At 39.5% G+C, this 18,910-nt stretch overlaps 1 protein-coding gene across 1 annotated transcript in view; it reads right to left on the reverse strand.

Moving 5' to 3' along the window:
* The window catches only part of CLASP1 (cytoplasmic linker associated protein 1), a 171,265-nt gene that overhangs the window by 39,411 nt on the left and 112,944 nt on the right, over nucleotides 1-18,910 (reverse strand). The window contains exons 25-31 of the mRNA XM_066190250.1: nucleotides 15,606-15,709; nucleotides 13,088-13,111; nucleotides 11,927-12,171; nucleotides 8,232-8,295; nucleotides 6,489-6,652; nucleotides 5,519-5,597; nucleotides 5,106-5,249 (exon numbers count right to left, since the gene is read on the reverse strand). Of these exons, the coding sequence (XP_066046347.1) occupies nucleotides 5,106-5,249; nucleotides 5,519-5,597; nucleotides 6,489-6,652; nucleotides 8,232-8,295; nucleotides 11,927-12,171; nucleotides 13,088-13,111; nucleotides 15,606-15,709 (824 nt within the window). The remainder of the gene's footprint in view (nucleotides 1-5,105; nucleotides 5,250-5,518; nucleotides 5,598-6,488; nucleotides 6,653-8,231; nucleotides 8,296-11,926; nucleotides 12,172-13,087; nucleotides 13,112-15,605; nucleotides 15,710-18,910) is intronic.

The raw sequence follows: 18,910 nt of genomic DNA on the forward strand, positions 1-18,910 counted from the left end.
TCTCTTCACCACTGCTACTCTAACAGGCCATGACCAACTGTGTTTATTGCTCAACACCAGTAAAAATAAGCAATGCCATTTCAGCTCACTACGAGGCTCTAAGAGTGCTCTTAGAGTAACACATCTGTCCCAGGACAGCTGAAATCAGACTGATGCTAGATGGATGATTAAAACTTCCAAGAGTTTTTAGAGGTCTCATGGCATCACCATGCAAAGGAGCCTAATTTCCTTTCCTTAAAACTGTTTGCTCTCCTGTCACTCACTGGTCCTCCTACAGATATCACAGCAATATTTTATCTAAAGTTGCTCAATCTAGGCTTTAATGACAGATAGGTTTTGCTTATCAAAGTGACAATATCAGTATTTCTCAAGGAATGACCTTGAGGATTACTAGTTAAAGATGTAAATACATCTTCATTGCCTGCTTCCGTTTATGAAGTGTCTGTTGGCCTGCAGTTTTCTCTCTGAAATCTTCCTCATCTTCTTCATAATTCAGAAACTGTTTTGCAATCAGTTTCAGTGAAAAAAAATCCGACCCCAAACTCATTTTCTCTGGATAACCCTCGACTTCACTTGCAAACCAGTGGCAGCAATCCAAGGAGGGCCTTCCCCAAGGTACTCTCAGGAGGTCTTCATCTTCATGAAAATTAGAGCAACACAAGCACCCTCCTGGGCTTTTTGATTCAGTGCAACAGTTCCAGTTTCTTTCCAAAGCCCATCAAACTGTCTGTCTTCAAGGGCAGCTTGCAGTGACAAGCAGGACAGTTGAAAGAAAAAGTTTTCCCAGTTACGTAAGTGGAAGGCAGAACGTGATGTACACGTGACACAAGGCTGCCCATAACATGTAAAATGCCTTCAGGCTTGTAAAATAAAACCACCATAGGAATGTTTGATCAACAGAGAAGCCAGTCAGGATATCTGGAACAAAGGAAAAAATTTCTTCTGCCTTAAGATTAGTACTCCAAATACCAATCATCTTGATAATTTATCTTGTTATTTATCAGATCTTGTTGTTTACGGTTAAGGCCAGAGCTGGGCTGACTGACAAGATGGTAAGAATTGTCACTGGCCCTTCACCTCAGGAGGCCTCATTCCCCTTCAGCCTGTACAAGGTCCTCCTGAACACAAAAATCCTGTGTGCCCTCACAGCTGATTCCACACCCACAAATTCTGGGCACTCATGCTAAATAAAAGTTTCCATTCAGACAAGCCTTGGACACGAGGTTTCTGTAGGCTTTGGCCAAAGTCAATGAGAAGCCTTATTCTAATTTCCATTCTCAAACTGATGGCTCTTTTCCAGCATCAAAGTATTTTCCCACACAGAGCCCATGCCTGTCATCCAAATTCAATCAGCCCTTTACCTACGTAAGGATTGCACAACAACTTTGCTGGCAATATTACAAATAAAATGGGGAAGTTATTGACTTATAATGTCCTCATAGACCAATCATCAGAGTATTGGCATTCCCACTGTGTTCCTTTTCTGTGTGTTAATTAACTGGCTTTTGTAAAACTATTTCATCAAATCTTAAACAATTTCCAGAGGAAAATCAGAATTAACACCCTGCTACAGCAGGAAATTAATCAGTGCAGAGGGAAGTCAAGTACCTCACACGAGGTTAGATGGTACTGCAGTCAGAATTACAGCTCAGTTATCTGAAATCCTGATCTGTGCCCTGCCCAGTGATAAACTCTTCTTGGGGGAAAAAGCCATGAGCTGGCTGCATGTGCAGGAATCACCAACAGGTGCTCTCCTCACACTGGAACCACATCCCATCCAGGTCTCCACACAGCACTGCAGGACCTGCTCCTACCCTGTGGCTTCTGCACAGCATGGAGGGCAAATGTATTCACCCTTCTTCCAGCACTGTTTGCAGGAAGTAAACCTTAGCTGAACGCAGGGTAAACACTCACAAGTACTAACAATCTTTAAAATAAGACAAATATTTACCCATGACACACTGCATATCACCTTATTTTAAACCTAAAGCTTGACAATAATTTTAACTGTACACAGTTCATGGCTACTATCAGCAGTTTAAATTGTTTCTGTCTTTAGAGGGAATCACAACGTTTTGTCAAAGCACACTTTAGTATCAATTGCATGTTCCTCACAGGACATCATTTTTTCCTTATGATAACAGAGCTTATGTTTAACTACATGTCATTCCATACAGGACCACAAACTGTTTTATGAAAAACAGCATTTCTTTTGACTTTTTCTCATCTCATGAGCTGTAGTTCAATTTGTGTCAGATTGTTTAAGTGTGCTCATTAAGTGTGTTTAAATGTTGTCACAAGAATAAATAAAGTCATTAATAAAGCTGTAGCATTTAGTTTGAAAAGGTTTTTGAGCTAAATGAAATTTTTTGTTCTATTTTTTCCTAGTGCCTTAACACTTTGTGGCTGAGACCTTCATGACCATCACACACAGTAAGCAGTAGTAATGGATAGACTATCACTAACAAAAGGATAATCTCAGTATAGACTGAAAACATAATCAATTTCCTGAACAGATGCCTTGACTGCCATTACAGGAACAGATTTGCATGACTAATTGTCACATGCACACAGCAGCCACATGTCTTCCTCACTGATAGATACCACCAATGTGAGGAAGTTTGCTTTATCTGCCTCTGCTCAAAGGTAAACCCCAGACAGAACAGCACGGCCACCACACACAGATGTTACTTGCATTATGGTAGAATTCAGTAACTCAGACTTGGGTGAAGAGGATATTGGCTGTGGGACTCCAGTTCCTGGGGGAAGGAGTCCCAGCCTCCACTAGTTCCTGAGCAGCAGCATCACTGTTCCACCAACTCAGCCACAGTCATACCTGTAAACTGGACTGCACCACCCAGGAGCCCTCAGTACCATGAATGATGTGCATTTGTCACTTGCAGGAGCTGAGTTCATTGCACTGGTAGTCTTAAGACCAGACTTTATTGAAAAACTACCTATTTTTACACTTTTTACAGGCCTCTTGTGGTATTTCAACCACCTGAAGAGAAAAAGGATTCTTCTTCTCCCCAATAATCTCCACTGCTGTCTCCATTTTCAGGTTGTCACAGTATTTACAGGGCATGGTCTGCTTTGCGTTTAGAAAATCACAGATCTTGAAGGCCCCCAAAATACCTTCCACAAGAGCAGAATCTTCTGATGCTAAAATGAATCATCTTGGTATTAAAAAGGTACTTTTTTTTTTTCCCCCCAAGCTATATTGCCAAAACACTACAGCAATATTTGTGTTCTTCAGAATATTTCACTTGCCTAGATTGGCTTTTGATAATCCAATTCACTATTGCATAATCAATTTAGAAGTCTGTTAACTACAGTCCTGAGAGATAATGGCGTTATAAATCCTTTGCTGCACTGTTTCTTCTAAAGCCTCTGGCTTGTACTATGCTCGTAATAACATCATAGTACAGCAATGGTATGATGAAATAAAGAGCACCTGTGCATTTGTTTTTAGTAGTCTAAATTAGCTTAACTGTAATAATTTATCTGAAAACTACTGGCCCCAAAGGCAAATCCAAGTCACATGCAGGTCTAATAAAATGAATTTTGATTCAGCAATCTCTTGTCAGCTCCAAGGCACTTGCCCAAGTACTACTCAGGCAGAGTTTGCTGGAAGTTCTGCCAGAGCTGTGCAAGCCATTGGAACAGACAGAAGGATGGACACCACACAGTGAGCACCTGCCCCCCACAGACCACAGGGAACAGCAAACATCCAATTTTTCAGCTGCAGCAGATACTCTGCTTCCCTTTGCACGCAGCAATGATGACCCCTAATGGTGGAATGTTTCTCCTGCTGAGCAATATGAAGAGATTTTGCTTTACAATGCATCTTTCTACTTACAATAATTACAACTTCCCCTCACAGCCCAGCAGCAAAGGAAACTGCTTGAGATTCACCTGAACTGTAACACAGCAGCAGTTGCCTTGCCTGATCCATTATTTCTGACTTTGGACACAGAAACATTAAAATGCAAATCCATATTCTACATCTAAGTCCAGAATTTAAAGTACCGCTTTTTTTCCTGAGGGAGACTATCTTACAGAAGCAAGTTTCAGTTACAGTGCTGTGAACAGACCCTGCAGGAAGTCTTCAGAAGAGAGGATGTTCCTTTTTCCCTCAGAACCAATCACTGTATGTGAGCAAGCAAACAGCACATGCCCAAACAGCTTCTTTGAAGCCTTCCTTCAGCTGATGGATAATGCTGCACACGTGTGTGGCAGCACATTTGATACCCAGCAATCTTTTCATCAGAATCAAATAAAATTAATTTTATTATTTCCAAAGTTATAAAATTGCATGTAATTCTAGTATTAAGTCAACATTTTATGTGCATATAGTGTTAAATTCACATACAATTTTTACATTCTGGAATTATTAAAATTTGGCTGGTTTTTTTTTAAATCCAACTACATCTCAAAGCCTTGACTTTTACTGGAAATAGAAGGTAATTTTAAATTGTGTTACAGATACAGTTTTATGTATGTGACTACATAAAACTAAGTCTTGCTTTTCTCTTGGGAGAGATGAGTATCAGTACCTGTCCCATTTTAGCTTGCCTGACACTTGCACGGAGAGCAAGATAAAGAACAAGGTAACTATTACCCAGGCCTGACCTAATTGTGTCAGTTTTTCCAGGTAGAGATAAACACACAGCACTTAAAAGAGAAGGGTTGAGAGTCCCTGGCAGCTTACTGATTTGTTTACTTTCTTTTAACATTATAACACTGAAGCTGTGCTAGCTTTCAGTCTACAAAGCACAAAGCCTTCATTTAAACAAAATACGAACCTAGATATATTTCCAGAAGGCTCAAGAAAAAGCCCATTTTCAAACCATGACCTCTTTTTGTATGGTAATAGTAGTTAAAGTCACACAAGTACTTACTAGGAAAAAAAATATGAAGACGTGCTTCAGAATTGTGTGTGGACTGAATTAACAGTTTTGTTCGGACAGTGAGGTATATAAAATCACGGTTTAAGTTACACACTGATCACTGAACTTTTCATTACCTGTATGACAAGTTTATTTGGTTTTTTCCCCTTCCTGAAGAGCAATAATTAGTGCAAATACTTCATCGTCCTGGCTTACCTTTCTCACATCTGAGCTCTTTGGTTCCGTAGTCCAAGTTATAATTCTAGATACAGCAAGTCTTGTCTCACTGGAGTTCACAAAGTCTGTTGGATCCATTTGTCTTGCCAAGGACTCAATATACTTCAGGATAGCAACTTTGACCTGAGAAATAAAAAGGGATTTGCGAAGCTCAGGCGTTGGCAAAGATGCATTTTCTTCATAAGAACAAATGCCACTATAGATTGACAAGACTTACATCACATGGTGACGAGGAAGCATCCCTGGGACATGTCTCCAAGTTGCCAATATAATTTCTATATCATGCACATAATACAGTTACCTTCTCATGAGTTCTACACTTTATGGTATGCCTGACATGAAAGCTAAAACAAGCATGTTGATGCTTTAGTGAAATAGCTTTTGATACTGACCTTCAGGTTTGGTGTCTGGGTCTGATCTACAATAAACCTCATCAAAATGTTAAATTGCTGATCAAATGGGAAAGAATCCCTGTCCAAAGGAAACAAAAGCAAAAATGTAATGGAATATAAACTAAATTAACTCAATACCTCAAAGGTGACATAACAGATTTCAACACGCTTTTCTTCTTGGCAACTTGACCATCAGTAAGAGAAACTCAAAGCTTAAGGATTAGCTAGTTACTGACACAATATTGGAGAAAACTGCTAAATCAGTATCTTTACACACTGTTACTCTACCGTCTGTACATTTTTCACATGCCTGTCCATTTCATTTCAGACTCTGCTTTCTTCCCTTATCTCTAGCAGCACCTTGGTTTATCTTGTTCTTAGGGTTCATACCTGGTTTTGATCTCTCTCCTCTTTTTTCCCCCACTATTTTCTCCTAGATTATTACTACTTTTTCTTTTCTTTTTTAATTATCCTATTTCTAGAATGAGATGAATTTTATTGTAACAGTGTCCTGTGCTGGACATCCTTTGAAAAGGACATGGAGTACAGAATTGGTGGGAGCACTGCAGTAGCATTCAAGGTAACATCCTGACCTGATTGTTATTTGTGTCTGAACAACATGAAAGAGATGCTGAACTTTGTGGTAAAGCACCTCTCGTATTCTGAATACTCCAATTTTTGGGGTATCTGTCAATCAAAAAACCCTGATATCTGAGCACACACCCCACAAAACCCTAAAATTAATCAGTTATACATTTTTAAATTTATGCTTTAAAGGTATTTATTTAGAAGAGAGACGGGCCTTTTTAATTCAATACCTGAAATACTGTGACATAACTTAGTTCTCCTTTATTCTTACATTCATCAAGACTGAGCCCTCAAAATACACAGCACTGCTGGATTTCTAAAATCACACCTTCCTGTAATCCCAAAAAAAACCTTTACAACATTTGCCATCTGAGTACTCTACCTGGTGACATCCAGAGCTTTTTGAACTTTTGCTTGCACAGAGCCCAACAAATCTGCTCCCATTTTCTTTAGCAACTGAGTCAGGAGAACAAAAAGCCAATCCTGCAAGTCATCTTTATGAATGATGATGAAATCAACCAGGGTTTCCAGAAACATGCTGAAGACCTAAAAACAAAACAAGTGTCAGAAAAAGAAATACAGTTCTTAAAATAAAAATATTCAAAGGGAAAGGGGGTTTACAGTCTGAGTTTCAGGATGATTTTGTTATAACAGTTTCATGAATGAATGATTTTAGTGACTACATTGCTCAGGAAAAAAAATCAGACAAGACATGTCTAAAATGCATTGTATTAAAATACCACATGTAACAAATGAAGGAAGGGGGTAGAAAACACTTACTCTCTGTTGTGAATTCCACGGCAAAGCAGGCCATGCAACAAAACAAACCACTCGTTAGCACACAGAGTGATCAAGGATGCAGTTTCTCAACAGATAAAAGACACATTCATTGAAAGTTTACATTTTCTTAAAACACAATCTCTTCTCAGTGGAGTTACTTAAAACATTATATACCTTGGATCAGATTCAGTCTCCTCAGTCAAGGAAGTAACTGTACATGTTTATATACAGTTATATAAACAAAGCTACGTGTGTTTAACACCACAACTAATGAGTTTGTATCAGTAATTCTATAAAAGCAGTGAAGATGACAGATCACTGCAGCCACAAAAGACATACTTGAGCCCAGTGTGCAATAAACTCCCACCTTACTCAGAAATTGAAAATATTTTGCAAACAAATAATTACACCTCCACCCTTTTTATGACACATACCTTGGGGAACCGAAGCATTAAGAACTTACAGATAGGTACTACAAGCTTGGTGAGACCTGTGGCACAGCTGGTCCACAGTATAATTAAGGCCAAAAATGCACTTTTTGAGCAAGACCTGTGACACGCTACTCTGCCTGCCCATGGAATTTCCACCCAGCAATCATTTATTAAAACTGGTTTACCAAGAGGTCTTGAAGCACAAAAATTTATACGACTTATTCTTTCTCAAACTGCATTCAACCCAACTGCTGATGTTTTTACACAGCCATTACTGGTTTTCCTCAGCTGGTGAAACTCAGAAAAGGGCATGAAATTCCCTACTCCTTTCTCACTGCTTCCCCTTAGCTGCCCATAGAAATCTATAGTTCTGAACATGCCTATGGGCCATACTCCCCATTCTGTGGCCCACTTCTTCTTAAGACATGTCTGTAAATTCAAGCCACATCCTTTAACTTCAAAGGTCAGTGTTTTAAGGAAGGCAGAGCAGCTATATAAAGACCTTGATTATGAGATTCGGAACAGTATCTTGGTGAGACACCTGCTCCCAGGTGTACACAACACACAAACTCCAGTGGCTGTGATGCTCATGACCGCCCATGAACCACTCCTCCCTGTGTATCACCAAAAATACACGCCAGAGAAGCACAAATCAAACTGAACTTCTGCCTCCAGGAGGTGACCTCTGACAGGCATTAGGCTGCTCCTCAAGGAAGCAAGAAGTAACCAATTTCTGGCAATGTAAGAGACTGAGACACATCCCATCCTTGTAAAACGAAAACCAAGGAGATTTTTAAATGCCAGTTTTCCCCAGCAGATGGCAGGGGTAGAAATACAAACCACTCATCTTGGAAAAGTGTCAAATGAGCACAGACAGTAACATAGGAGAGCGAGCCAAGGCTTTGTGATCTTACCTTGCTGTGTGGGTCAGCAAACATGCGAGTAAATATTTCACACAGCCTTTTTAACTCGACTCGGCTAAAATACAGAAATAAAACATGACATTAATGCCAAAGTTTTAGTTGCAGAAGAAAAAAAAAGCAGCTAATAAATCACAGTAAGCGGTCAGCTTAATTCAGAGTGAGGCTGCACACCTGAAAGATCTAACCTTCTTTATTTAAATGTTACTTCAGACACACTTCTGAAAACTTTGTGTATCTAGGCAAACCCTTTACTGGCACTTCAGTTTAACTGCTGGGATCACCAGTTTTACATTAAGGATCTAATTTAAAAGAAAATTATTTTTTAAAATCTTTAACCAGACAATTGTATTTTCTGGTGCTTTTATTTTCTTCTATATCCTGGATTCCAGAAAACAACATAAATGTGCACGTTTACAATGCACTTAAGTTTCTGTCTGGGTCAAGGTCGCTGAATCACTGAATCATGCATTTTTTTCACCGTAAGAATAGGTTTTTCAAGTCTCCTTTGTGTCAAGAATTTCAAATTTTCAAGTAAAATCAGAACTTCCTGGTTATATACTGATCAAATCTCTTGGTTTACATTCCCCGTTGCTTCAGCAGTATCAGTCTAGAATCAGAGACCATTAACAGATCAGAACTGACTCCGAAGTCTGACAGCAGGCAGGCATATTGAGCAGCCAAACATATAGAAATGGAAGAGGCATTAACAAACAGCAACCTATTAAATCAGAATATAATTACATCAAGGAACAATCTAAGTTCCTATTAGTACGAGATTATTAGGTGCTCAGTAGTGCTCTTTTTACGGCAGAGCGAAAAAAGAATGATGCATGAGATACTGAATTGGAGTCAAAAGCAGAACTCTTTGTTGCCAAAGCTCTTATCTGCAGTGTATTGAAAAGTCTTAGCTTTCCTGCAAGACAAACTGGCAAAAAACACAGCAGCTCTTCTTGTTTATGGTGCAAACAAAAACAGAGCAAGGCAGTTAAGTTACATTTCCTGCATACTACCAATGCAAATAGACATTTTTCACAATTACTATAAAACCAGAGCAACTAGAGAAATGAACACTGCTCAGAGTTCAAGAGTTATTGAAGATTTTGACTACAGGGAACGTATTTCTAGACCAGCATTAATTCTACAATCCACCAACTTCTCTCTTTCTAAAAATAATCTTCAAACAGACCAGAATACGGCAGTAGTCGACAGATATTTTATGTTAGATTGTTTCTAAGTAACACAGGACTTTTTTTTTTCCCAATAAATCTATGCATGAAAGGCTGATTAAGTTTTAAAAGGGCACAAAACCAATGGGTTTAAGAGTCTGGTAGGGAGGGAAAAGTCTTTGTAACAACATCACAGTAAGCTGTCATCTTAATTCAGGGTGAGGCTGCACAGGCTCAAAATGACTGTAACACTCTCCTGACATCATGCAGATTGCAGCTCCCTGAATGAACCCCTATTTATTACTCTAATGAATTTTCTTTCTGGACAAAGGTTATATAAAGTCAGCACATATATGTGCGTCTGTTTCTAAAAGCTCACAGACCCAAAGTAACAATGCAAGTACTAAACTGCAACAGGCACTGGAAGAACGTTTCCTTAAGGGACTCTTTTGCCTTGTTTTATTTAGAAGACCTTATGGGGAGCCCTTAAAAAAGTAGGCCACATGAAGCTTCATGAAACAAAAGAGGATGGGTAAGTGCCATTCCACTTTGCATGCACGTCTCTGGATATGCAAAACCCAGCTAATACAGGATCAGCCATCTTTCAGTTCAGAATACTAAAGAAAACCCAGCCACATCACTGCCTCTTATTAAAGTGTTACACCACAACAGAAAGTATCAGGTTTAATTAGGAGACAGACTTGCCCCTTGGACTAATGACCTTGATGATGTTCTCAAGATGCCGTGGGAACAAGCAGGATGATAAAATCTAATCATTAGAACAGGCACCAGATCAACTCTGAACCAAGGAGGAAGCAGATCAAAAGGAAACCAAAATGAAACACGGAGAACTAAACACAGTAACAAATTTTAAAAAAACAACAACAACAAAAAAACAACTGCGCAGAGGTGTAGTTTCTGGGACAGATTTAAAAATTATTCAGAATCAAAGCTAATACAACCTGCTAGCTTGAGGGACTGGTGACAACATAGTTCAAACACTACAACCAGCAGGGTTGAAATTAAGAGTTTAATTCCACCAGTATTTCTGCTAAGATCTACTGACCCAGATAAACAGCCCATCACCAAAACTTCTCAGCACTTCCTCCCTTGCAACTATCCCCAGCACCATTCCCAACCTTGCTTATAATCCTCACACACTTTTGTGGCAAAATCAAAATCTCACCCAACTTTTTCAAACAAGTAATGAGGTGCCACAGTTTTTCCAGTTTGTTAAAGAGAAAGAAAAAAGACAGCATACGTGGTGGAAGTATCTTTTAAGAGACTCAGAAATAGACCACATCAAAAAGCATCTCTGATCCAGAGACTCTAACTACCCATTTTAAAAACCTGTAGTACTTCCCATTTAAGGCCTGAATCACATCATGTGAAGTGCCAGAATATTTTTATGATGGCAAGAAACCAACTTTTTCAGGCCTGCCCTCAGTACACTTTCATTCAGACTGTTAACATGAACCATCAAATTGTTTTCAGCCAGTGTGAAGCCCTTTTAAAATGGAAACAATTGCACAAACCCAAGTAAGGAATCTCTAAACAACCACTTATAAACTTGGCTATAATTTAAGTAAGTACAATTCATAACAGAAAAATAAAATTGTCACAGCTATTTGTAAATGTTACCTTCAAAGGAGCCAAGAGATAAACAGCTTGTTTCAAGCACTTTCTCCATAAACTAAGGGTGAAATGTCTATGGCCTGAGAGCCAGTTGTCTAGTTAACCTGACCTGTGGCCATAGGGAGTTTCCACATGACTACTGGATAATTCTGAGACCTACTGGATAATTCTAAAGCATCTTTTAAGGTGTGATGTGCCAAAGGTGTTTGAAGGGGTGTTGTGGTTCTCAGCAAGGGAAAAAGGTCTCCCTCTCCTACCACATGAAGTTTCAGAGTTGGTAAACATACTTCACTGCCTTCAGAAACTTCCCTTTACATTACACACTACACCACTTACAGGACACAAGTTTCTGATATAAAGTCTTTCAAGACTTACAGACAGGATGTAAAATTACACCTAACACAGCCTTCACAAAGAGTCAAAGTACAGCCAATGCCAGCACTATCTGATCTCAGCTTCGAAAAACACACCTCGAGTCATTTTAGAGTAAATGCAATGTTTGCTTCACCAACTAAACTGCTGTGGGAAAAAATACTGAAGGTTCAAACAGACTAATTAATATAAAAATGGTACCACTCCTTGAGTACATTTACAACAGCACCACTGTGGGTAATATCACTGTGCTGCAATAAGCACTGACCACTGGAGGTCTTCATGAGACAGATGAAGGCCAAGAGAAGACAGCCAGTTCTACATTACTGCCACAAATTTTACTGATGACACAGCAGAAACCATCCCAAAGTTAACTGCAAACCCACATCGTGGAGACAAAGCCTTCACAGCCATGGAAGACACCACCTGTCTCCGTAAGGCAGGTACATAATACTGCCTTCTGGCTGTAGCCATCCCTAATGAATTATTGACACCAGAAAACTAAGAAGTCACCTCAGTGTCCGTTGGCTTTTCAGTAAATTCTGAAGACCTATGAGCCCTTCTTTCCTCTCGGACCAGTTGGAGCTGGCACAGTGGTTCAGCACCTCGGCCACATCCTCAGTCTGCCGCAGGTAGTGTGGGATGCCCCCGTTCCTGGAGCCGTAGGAGCGCTCCGAGCAGGCGCTGGATGCGTCGCTGTTGGCGTCGTCATCAGAGTACATCCCATAGGGCTCGTATCTTCTTCTCACTGGCTTTTTCTGGAAAAGGGCAAACTCGGACTTAACAAGTTATATACAGTTACATCGGTGCCAAAAGAAAAACGTTCTATTTGCAATCACTAAAAGGAAGATTAGTGCTACTGTTATAGTGACTGAAGTGTTTTAAAGACGTCACCATGCATTGCTTGCTTACCTCTCACAGCAGAGCAAGACAGACCCTACTGATTTCAATGAGACTGAGTGACTCGGAGGAAGAGGATCTGCCTTCCCCAGCATGAAAATGATTTATTTATGCCCAGTAGAATTAAGTTACTGGTAATGAAAAGAAATACAATAAATGTTGTATTGGCAATAATGGTCAGTCCCATTGTTATAGATACTATGATGATACAACTTCTACTTTAAAAAAAAAGAAGGATAAGGAAGAAATAGATGACAGAATCTGTGCTGTCATGCCCAGTCACTTTGGTATTGATACTGAAGTGACTCTAGAAATACACTGGATACAGGAGATGGCAATTTCTCTGTTAGTTTGGGCTAGGATTCTTTCCAGAGGCAGCTAAGGGAGCTGAGTACTCATATCCGACTCATTTCCATAGCATGGCAGTAGAGGACCTAATTCCCTTAGGTACATCTTTGACAGCCTTGTTCCTTACAGAAAGAATAATAGCATAATTATGGCAGCAAAAAAACCCCTCTTAAATAAACCTTAAAAGAACAGGATTGACAAGATAATGTGTCAAAACAAAATCATCTATATTCTGAAGCGTTTGCTACAGAATCCCTTCCAGTGTCCAGTCCTGCAGGTCTTGGACTTGTGAAGCCAGCAGTTTTGCTTCCACTAGGACTGGAGGATTGAAGCATAGAAATTAACTCACGTGCAGTATCATGGGTGTTAGCAACAGGGTGGGGAGAGTTGGAAAGTAGAAATAAAAAGTCAAGAAAGCACTAGTACCTTGCTCCTGGAGTCTCCTAACAGCTGTAGGCAGGAAAATATTGAAGGGTGGGAAAAAGCATAGAGAATTATGTCAGAAGCTTATGTAGGGTTTGTTTTTGCAACAAAAACGTATAGCAAATGTGTCTTAGCAAATTAAAAAAAAAATACAATTTTTGCAAAATAAAAGTGGGTATAATAATGCCTGACTTTATCTCCTAACTGTTGCACTACTCATACCGGTTACAATTTCCCTTAGGGAGCTTGGAAGTGAGAATATCTGTTTAAAACTTTTTTAGGAACAGATTGACATTCAGCACCTCTTTGCTTACTTTTCAGAAACCTGCAATGAAAGATACCAGAGATTTTGGTAGTGATTTCTCTTTCCCCACACATTACTAGCCGTGTTTCATTTTAGAGTCTTGCAAAGAAATTCTGATGTGAGGAAGCCACTATCTACAACACAGCACATTTAATCAACTTCACTTGCCAAGTTCTCTTTCAACCCACAGTTCTTACACCACACTGTTTTGAAGATTAGCTTCTTTTAAGACCCCCTGGTTGGCACCACTGGCTTAAAGACCTCACTTAACAGCAAAGTTTCCATCACCCTTTTAGCTCTTCTGACAAACCCAAGCACTGATTCGCAGTATAGACATTGTGAGTTTAGGTCAAGTCCAGCTCAAACAGAAGCAGTGGATCCAGCTGGAATTGTACAGAGGGAGCAGAGGTCACAGAATGACCCGCTATGTTTTGTTTCAATTGAGGATTTGGCTGAAGCCATCTTTGGAAAACTGCTTTTCATTTCTTACTACATAGAAAAGACAACTCTCTGAAAACAAGGTTAGTGGATAAAAGCTGGCATCACAACACTCTCTCAAAAGGAGCCTGCACAGGCTATGTAAATTGCCTGTTGTCAGAAGGCAAAGAAGAGAAATCTGGGGTGGTGGGAAAAAAGGGATCAACAAGATTGTGGTGCATCTCCTGAAGTCGTACAAATTCAGACTGATCAACCAAGTCAGCAGCACCACCTAATTTCCAGCTAGACTTAAGTATTTCCCTTTTAAGAGCTCAACCCTTCAAATTTTTAACATTTCAGTTTAATGTTACATAACTTCAAAGCTGGAATATTTAAGAGAGCACTCTGTGAATCTAGTTGAAGATTAAGTCACACCCAAAGAAATCTCAGGGCTCAGCAGTCATTTGAAACATTGTGACACTCTCCTCCCTTAAGAAACCTGTATTCAGCAGCTGCTCACATGTAGGGATAAAACCTAATTTCATTTACACAGGCAAACTGTCGTCTGTAATTATGTCCTGAACTGCTCTGATAGCAAATTTGAGGTCCTGTGAGCAGAAACTGGCTCATAAGCTGGTACATTCGGTAATGAAAATGCTCACTAGTGATTCAGCCCACTAAATCCAACAGTGCCATCCATTACACACGGCTCTACCTTTCTTTGCTCACACTTTCTTTGTTTTGAAAGGTAAATTTTGTAAAAAGGGCCATTTTTCTAGAACTACTCTAACAGGCGCCATGATCTGGGTGATAATCAGACATAAAAAGAAAAATGTTAGCCATCCCTGGGGAAAGTGAAGCAGGAAATGGAGAAAGGCCATCTACCACAAATACTGGCGACAGGGTGTGTCGCCTCCTTAAAGTGCATCTGAGACTGATTCTGACTGATTCTGAGACTGATTCTGACTGATCTGTCTCAAGATACATCAGGAAAACCTTCCCTCGTTCAGTTCCAGGGCTGGAGAAGACCCAAGGGTACCCAGCTAGCACTGTACAATAATTTCTCCTGTCTCTACACATCGTCTCTCCTCCAAATATAAGAGGTACATACAAAGGCTTAGCATGTGCCTTCTTAAAAGCAGAAGACACTTTCTGGGTTCTAACCAAGATATACCATTATACAATAAGATTATACAGGACAGTAACATTTTTTAAAATGACGTAAAATTTACTAGGAATAGCAGTGAATGTTTGAAAGTATAAGCAGCAAACTGGACAAATTCAACTTACACCGTAAATGCATGAGATGGTACAGATTCCATGCAAGCCAAGTTACGTGCTCTCTGAGTGTCTACCCAGGTGCAATTAACACAGGGCAGAAACTTGTTCTTGCTGAAATCTGATCAGGAATTGACACTAACAGAGAACACTGTTTTTCTGACAAAATGTTCATGCAGGTAATAGGACTGATGAAAATCTCCAACCCCATGAGTGCCGAGCACCGTTACAGTGCTGGGCACATCCTCTGACGGCCAAGTGAAAGGCAAACAGCTGATACAACCCATCCTGCAGCTCCAGCATCAAGTCACAGCACCCTAAGAGCAGCTGCAGAGAACTGACATGGAATAAGGAAAAGCATACTGATGCCAGTATACCCAAAGTCAAAAGAGCAAAAGGTAACTCTACAGCATCAGACACTGGCACGACCAGAATAAAGCTATTTAGAAAGAGGAGAACATACGTACAGGTAACTTTAAGCCACTTTCCGGTGTTGGAAGCATTTTGTAATTTTCCTCTTACCAGTGCATCAGCCACAGCAGCCTCCAGATCTGTGCTGGTGCTCAGGACTCGCATGGCATTCACAGAAGCAGGCATCCTGCCTGGCTGTCCGAGTCCAAACCGGTCTGCACAAAAGACAACAGTGAAAGGGATTGTTAAATGAATTCACATTCATTTGGAATCCTAATCAGGTGCCCCAGCAGTTCTCCCCACGGACTCTGGGAACTCACAGTGCTTTTCCAATAAACACCCTTTTACCCAGAGCTCCAGAGAGTCTGCCATTAGGGTAAGAAATAAACTATTGTTTGTTGGGCGTTGGAGGCAATTTTGGATCCTCAGGGCAACTTTTGATTTATTTATTTTAAGCTAGGAAGGAGGGTATCTAATTTCTGTTTCTTTACACTCAGTTGTCTCAAAGTTTTATTTTAATGTCGGAGGCAGACATGCCCATCCCAATCTGGCACTCTCAGAAATCAAGAGAGGTTCTCATTAACTTCAGAGAGACAGAACTATGCCCAATGTCAGAACATGTAAATACTTGAGCACTCATCTATCCTGCAGCCTTTTCTCTCAGGCAAGGATGTGAGACTAGCAGCACCAGATCAGTCTATCTGATGTCTCAAGGCTTGATTAACCAGTAGAATATACCCCTACACCTTCACAGTATAGAAATTAACTTAATAACTCACTTGTGAAGTGACTCCAATTTCTGGTTCTCTTGAGAAGTTTAAATTCCAGAGCTCTATATCAAAACTGGTTTTGAGCAGACAATATCATCTTTTTTTTTCCCCCCCTTTGAATTTGATGGCAAAGCTCTCAATGGCATGCAAACAATGGCACTGAGTCTAAAATGCCATTTACACTCCTAACATTAATTACTTTACTTTATCATTTGCCCAGTCTACCAAAAAAGTTACTGAAGTTAGTTTCCTTAGCAAAGCCAAATTCAGAAAGGTCCACTAGCAGAGCTATGACAGAATCAGTAACTTAAGTGTCACAGGCCAGATTCTGGCAGCCGAGTCCTTCTAGATGGGGCAGATCAGAGAGCAGATATTGGGACCCTGGCTCTGGTCCATAAGCGGAAAGACTGGTTATGACATTTCAAGTGTTTTTTTCAGTGTGGGCTTGTGTTTGCTCATGGAGGACTTAGAATATCCCTCCTGGAACAGATATTACACCTCTGTCCCTGTACACACACATGCCAACAGGAGTTTTGCCAGCAAATTCAGTGGTGCACACATCAAGCTGCACGAACCCACTTCGGAAACCTTCAGCTGATCCACATCAAGCAGCAGGTGAGAGGGGTCAAGTCACACAGGTCTTTTAATAGTTCATCTATGTTTAATTTAACAGTGGAAAAATACTGCTTATCAAATTGCTGAACCAGATTGTGGATTTGCTCAAAACTGAGGCCAAATATGGTATTCAGCAGCTTAATGTGTTTTTGAGGAAAATACTGCGTATCACAAAATTTCACTGTTTTTTCCTTTATGAACCTACTGCACTATCTTTTAGGGATTAGCTCACACTGACATGCAAAATTTCAATCAGAGAGTGAAGCTGGCCAGTTCTACTGTCCTAATTACAAAGCTTTATTCAAGATTAAGCTACTGTGGGGAAATAAGGAAGATTTTTAAAATCCAAAGTATTTTGAAAAGAAAAAAACCCCTGCAGACTAATATGTATTTCAAACAGAAGAGTTATCTATCAAAATTTACTGTTTCTTAGATTTATGTAACCAGACAAGACATTTTTGATTTACAACAAAAGCACATTTTCTACAAAACACATTACAAGGGAAAAAAATAAACAAACTTCTCAGAACTACTGCCAAAAAGTAATCAAATCATGACACTTCACAAAGAAATAAAAGTTGTATGTGTTATTACTATCCCCTTTTATAATGCACTTGGGTTGAAGAACCACTTCAAATATGAAGATGGAATAGTGCTTTATTCCTAAAATGGAAAAATCTGTGCACTCTTAACCAAAGCACAGAGATGATAATGCATTAGGTGTGATTGAAACTAAAGTGACCACTACAGAGATACATACACTATAAAGCTGCACAGAAGACAAAGATTTTCATAAGTGTAAACGAGATCTGGTAGAGTACAAGGGCTGTAAATGTTGAGGTAAGTTCTGGATGTGGTTTTATATTTAAAACCAACTCAATTACATTAATCAAGTGTTACTGAGATCAGAATTTGGCTTTAACTTTTGAAACTACATAGCATGAAAAATATCACTGTCATTTGTTTTCAAATAAATTTAGTAGTACATTAGAAAAGGGAAGATAGTTGTTTCGGGGTTTTTTTAAAATGAAGAACAAAATGACAAAGTAATTCAATTGCAGATCAGTTTAAATACCCAGCATAAAGAAACAAAATTGAGCTTTTTTAACACATTAAGTACAGTGTGGCATGCTGGCTTCTATCTCCATAGCTATCAGGAATCTTCTGAACTACTTTGTTCAGTGATTTTTAAATTTGCGACACTCAAGTTACTCTGGGCTTTTCCCCAAGACACTGTTGCCATACTTGAGTGCAGAAATAAGACCACAGGAGAGACCTCAATGTATCTCTGATGTAGGGCTGGGAACACACCGGGCTCCAGAAATAACCACTACAGCCAAGCCTGGTGTTACTGGGCAGGAAATCTGCAGATTATGCTCTGGCCACATCCCTTGTCTCCCTGGCTAGATTAATCCACTATACTTGCTACAAACTTGGTGAAAATTTGCAACCACCAGTATTAATCCTATTTTGCCATTTCTCAGAAGATTTTGGCCTTCTGTAGTACACAGGTAACCATACAAAATTTGATTATGCTTTGTAACAAACCACAGGAGCCAAACATGAAGTGACTATCACAGGAAGCAAAAAGCAAAAAGCTTAAATCTGTATTACAACTGAGCTATTTTAAATATTTTTAATTATTTTGGTTAAATACAAATTCAAATTGTTATCTGAAAAATGCCAGTCAAATCGGCTTGCATCATTTCTGTTGAGTAACATGATAAGGGAAATGTTTTGAGAGTTTTATTTAAGTGATAGCCATTTAACCAGACTCATGAGCAACAGAGCATTTTTCACTCCCTATTTGAAGGGTGTAAATTAAATAACTTTCAGTATAACAAATTCCTTATATGATTTTAGCCTCCAAGGAAACACTGAAGTCCTCATCTTCTACATTATTTTTGTCCCCACAATTAAGTCTCTGTTGTCCCAAAGCTAATAGCCCTCATTCAATTCTTTTTAAGATTCCCAGTAAAATATCCTTATTTCAAAAGGAATTATGTCTTCTCTGTAACTGCAAATCCAGTA

Source organism: Chamaea fasciata, unplaced genomic scaffold, assembly GCF_029207755.1.
Source record: "Chamaea fasciata isolate MVZ Bird 193981 ecotype frontalis unplaced genomic scaffold, bChaFas1.0.hap1 SCAF_8, whole genome shotgun sequence".
Lineage (NCBI taxonomy): Eukaryota > Metazoa > Chordata > Aves > Passeriformes > Sylviidae > Chamaea > Chamaea fasciata.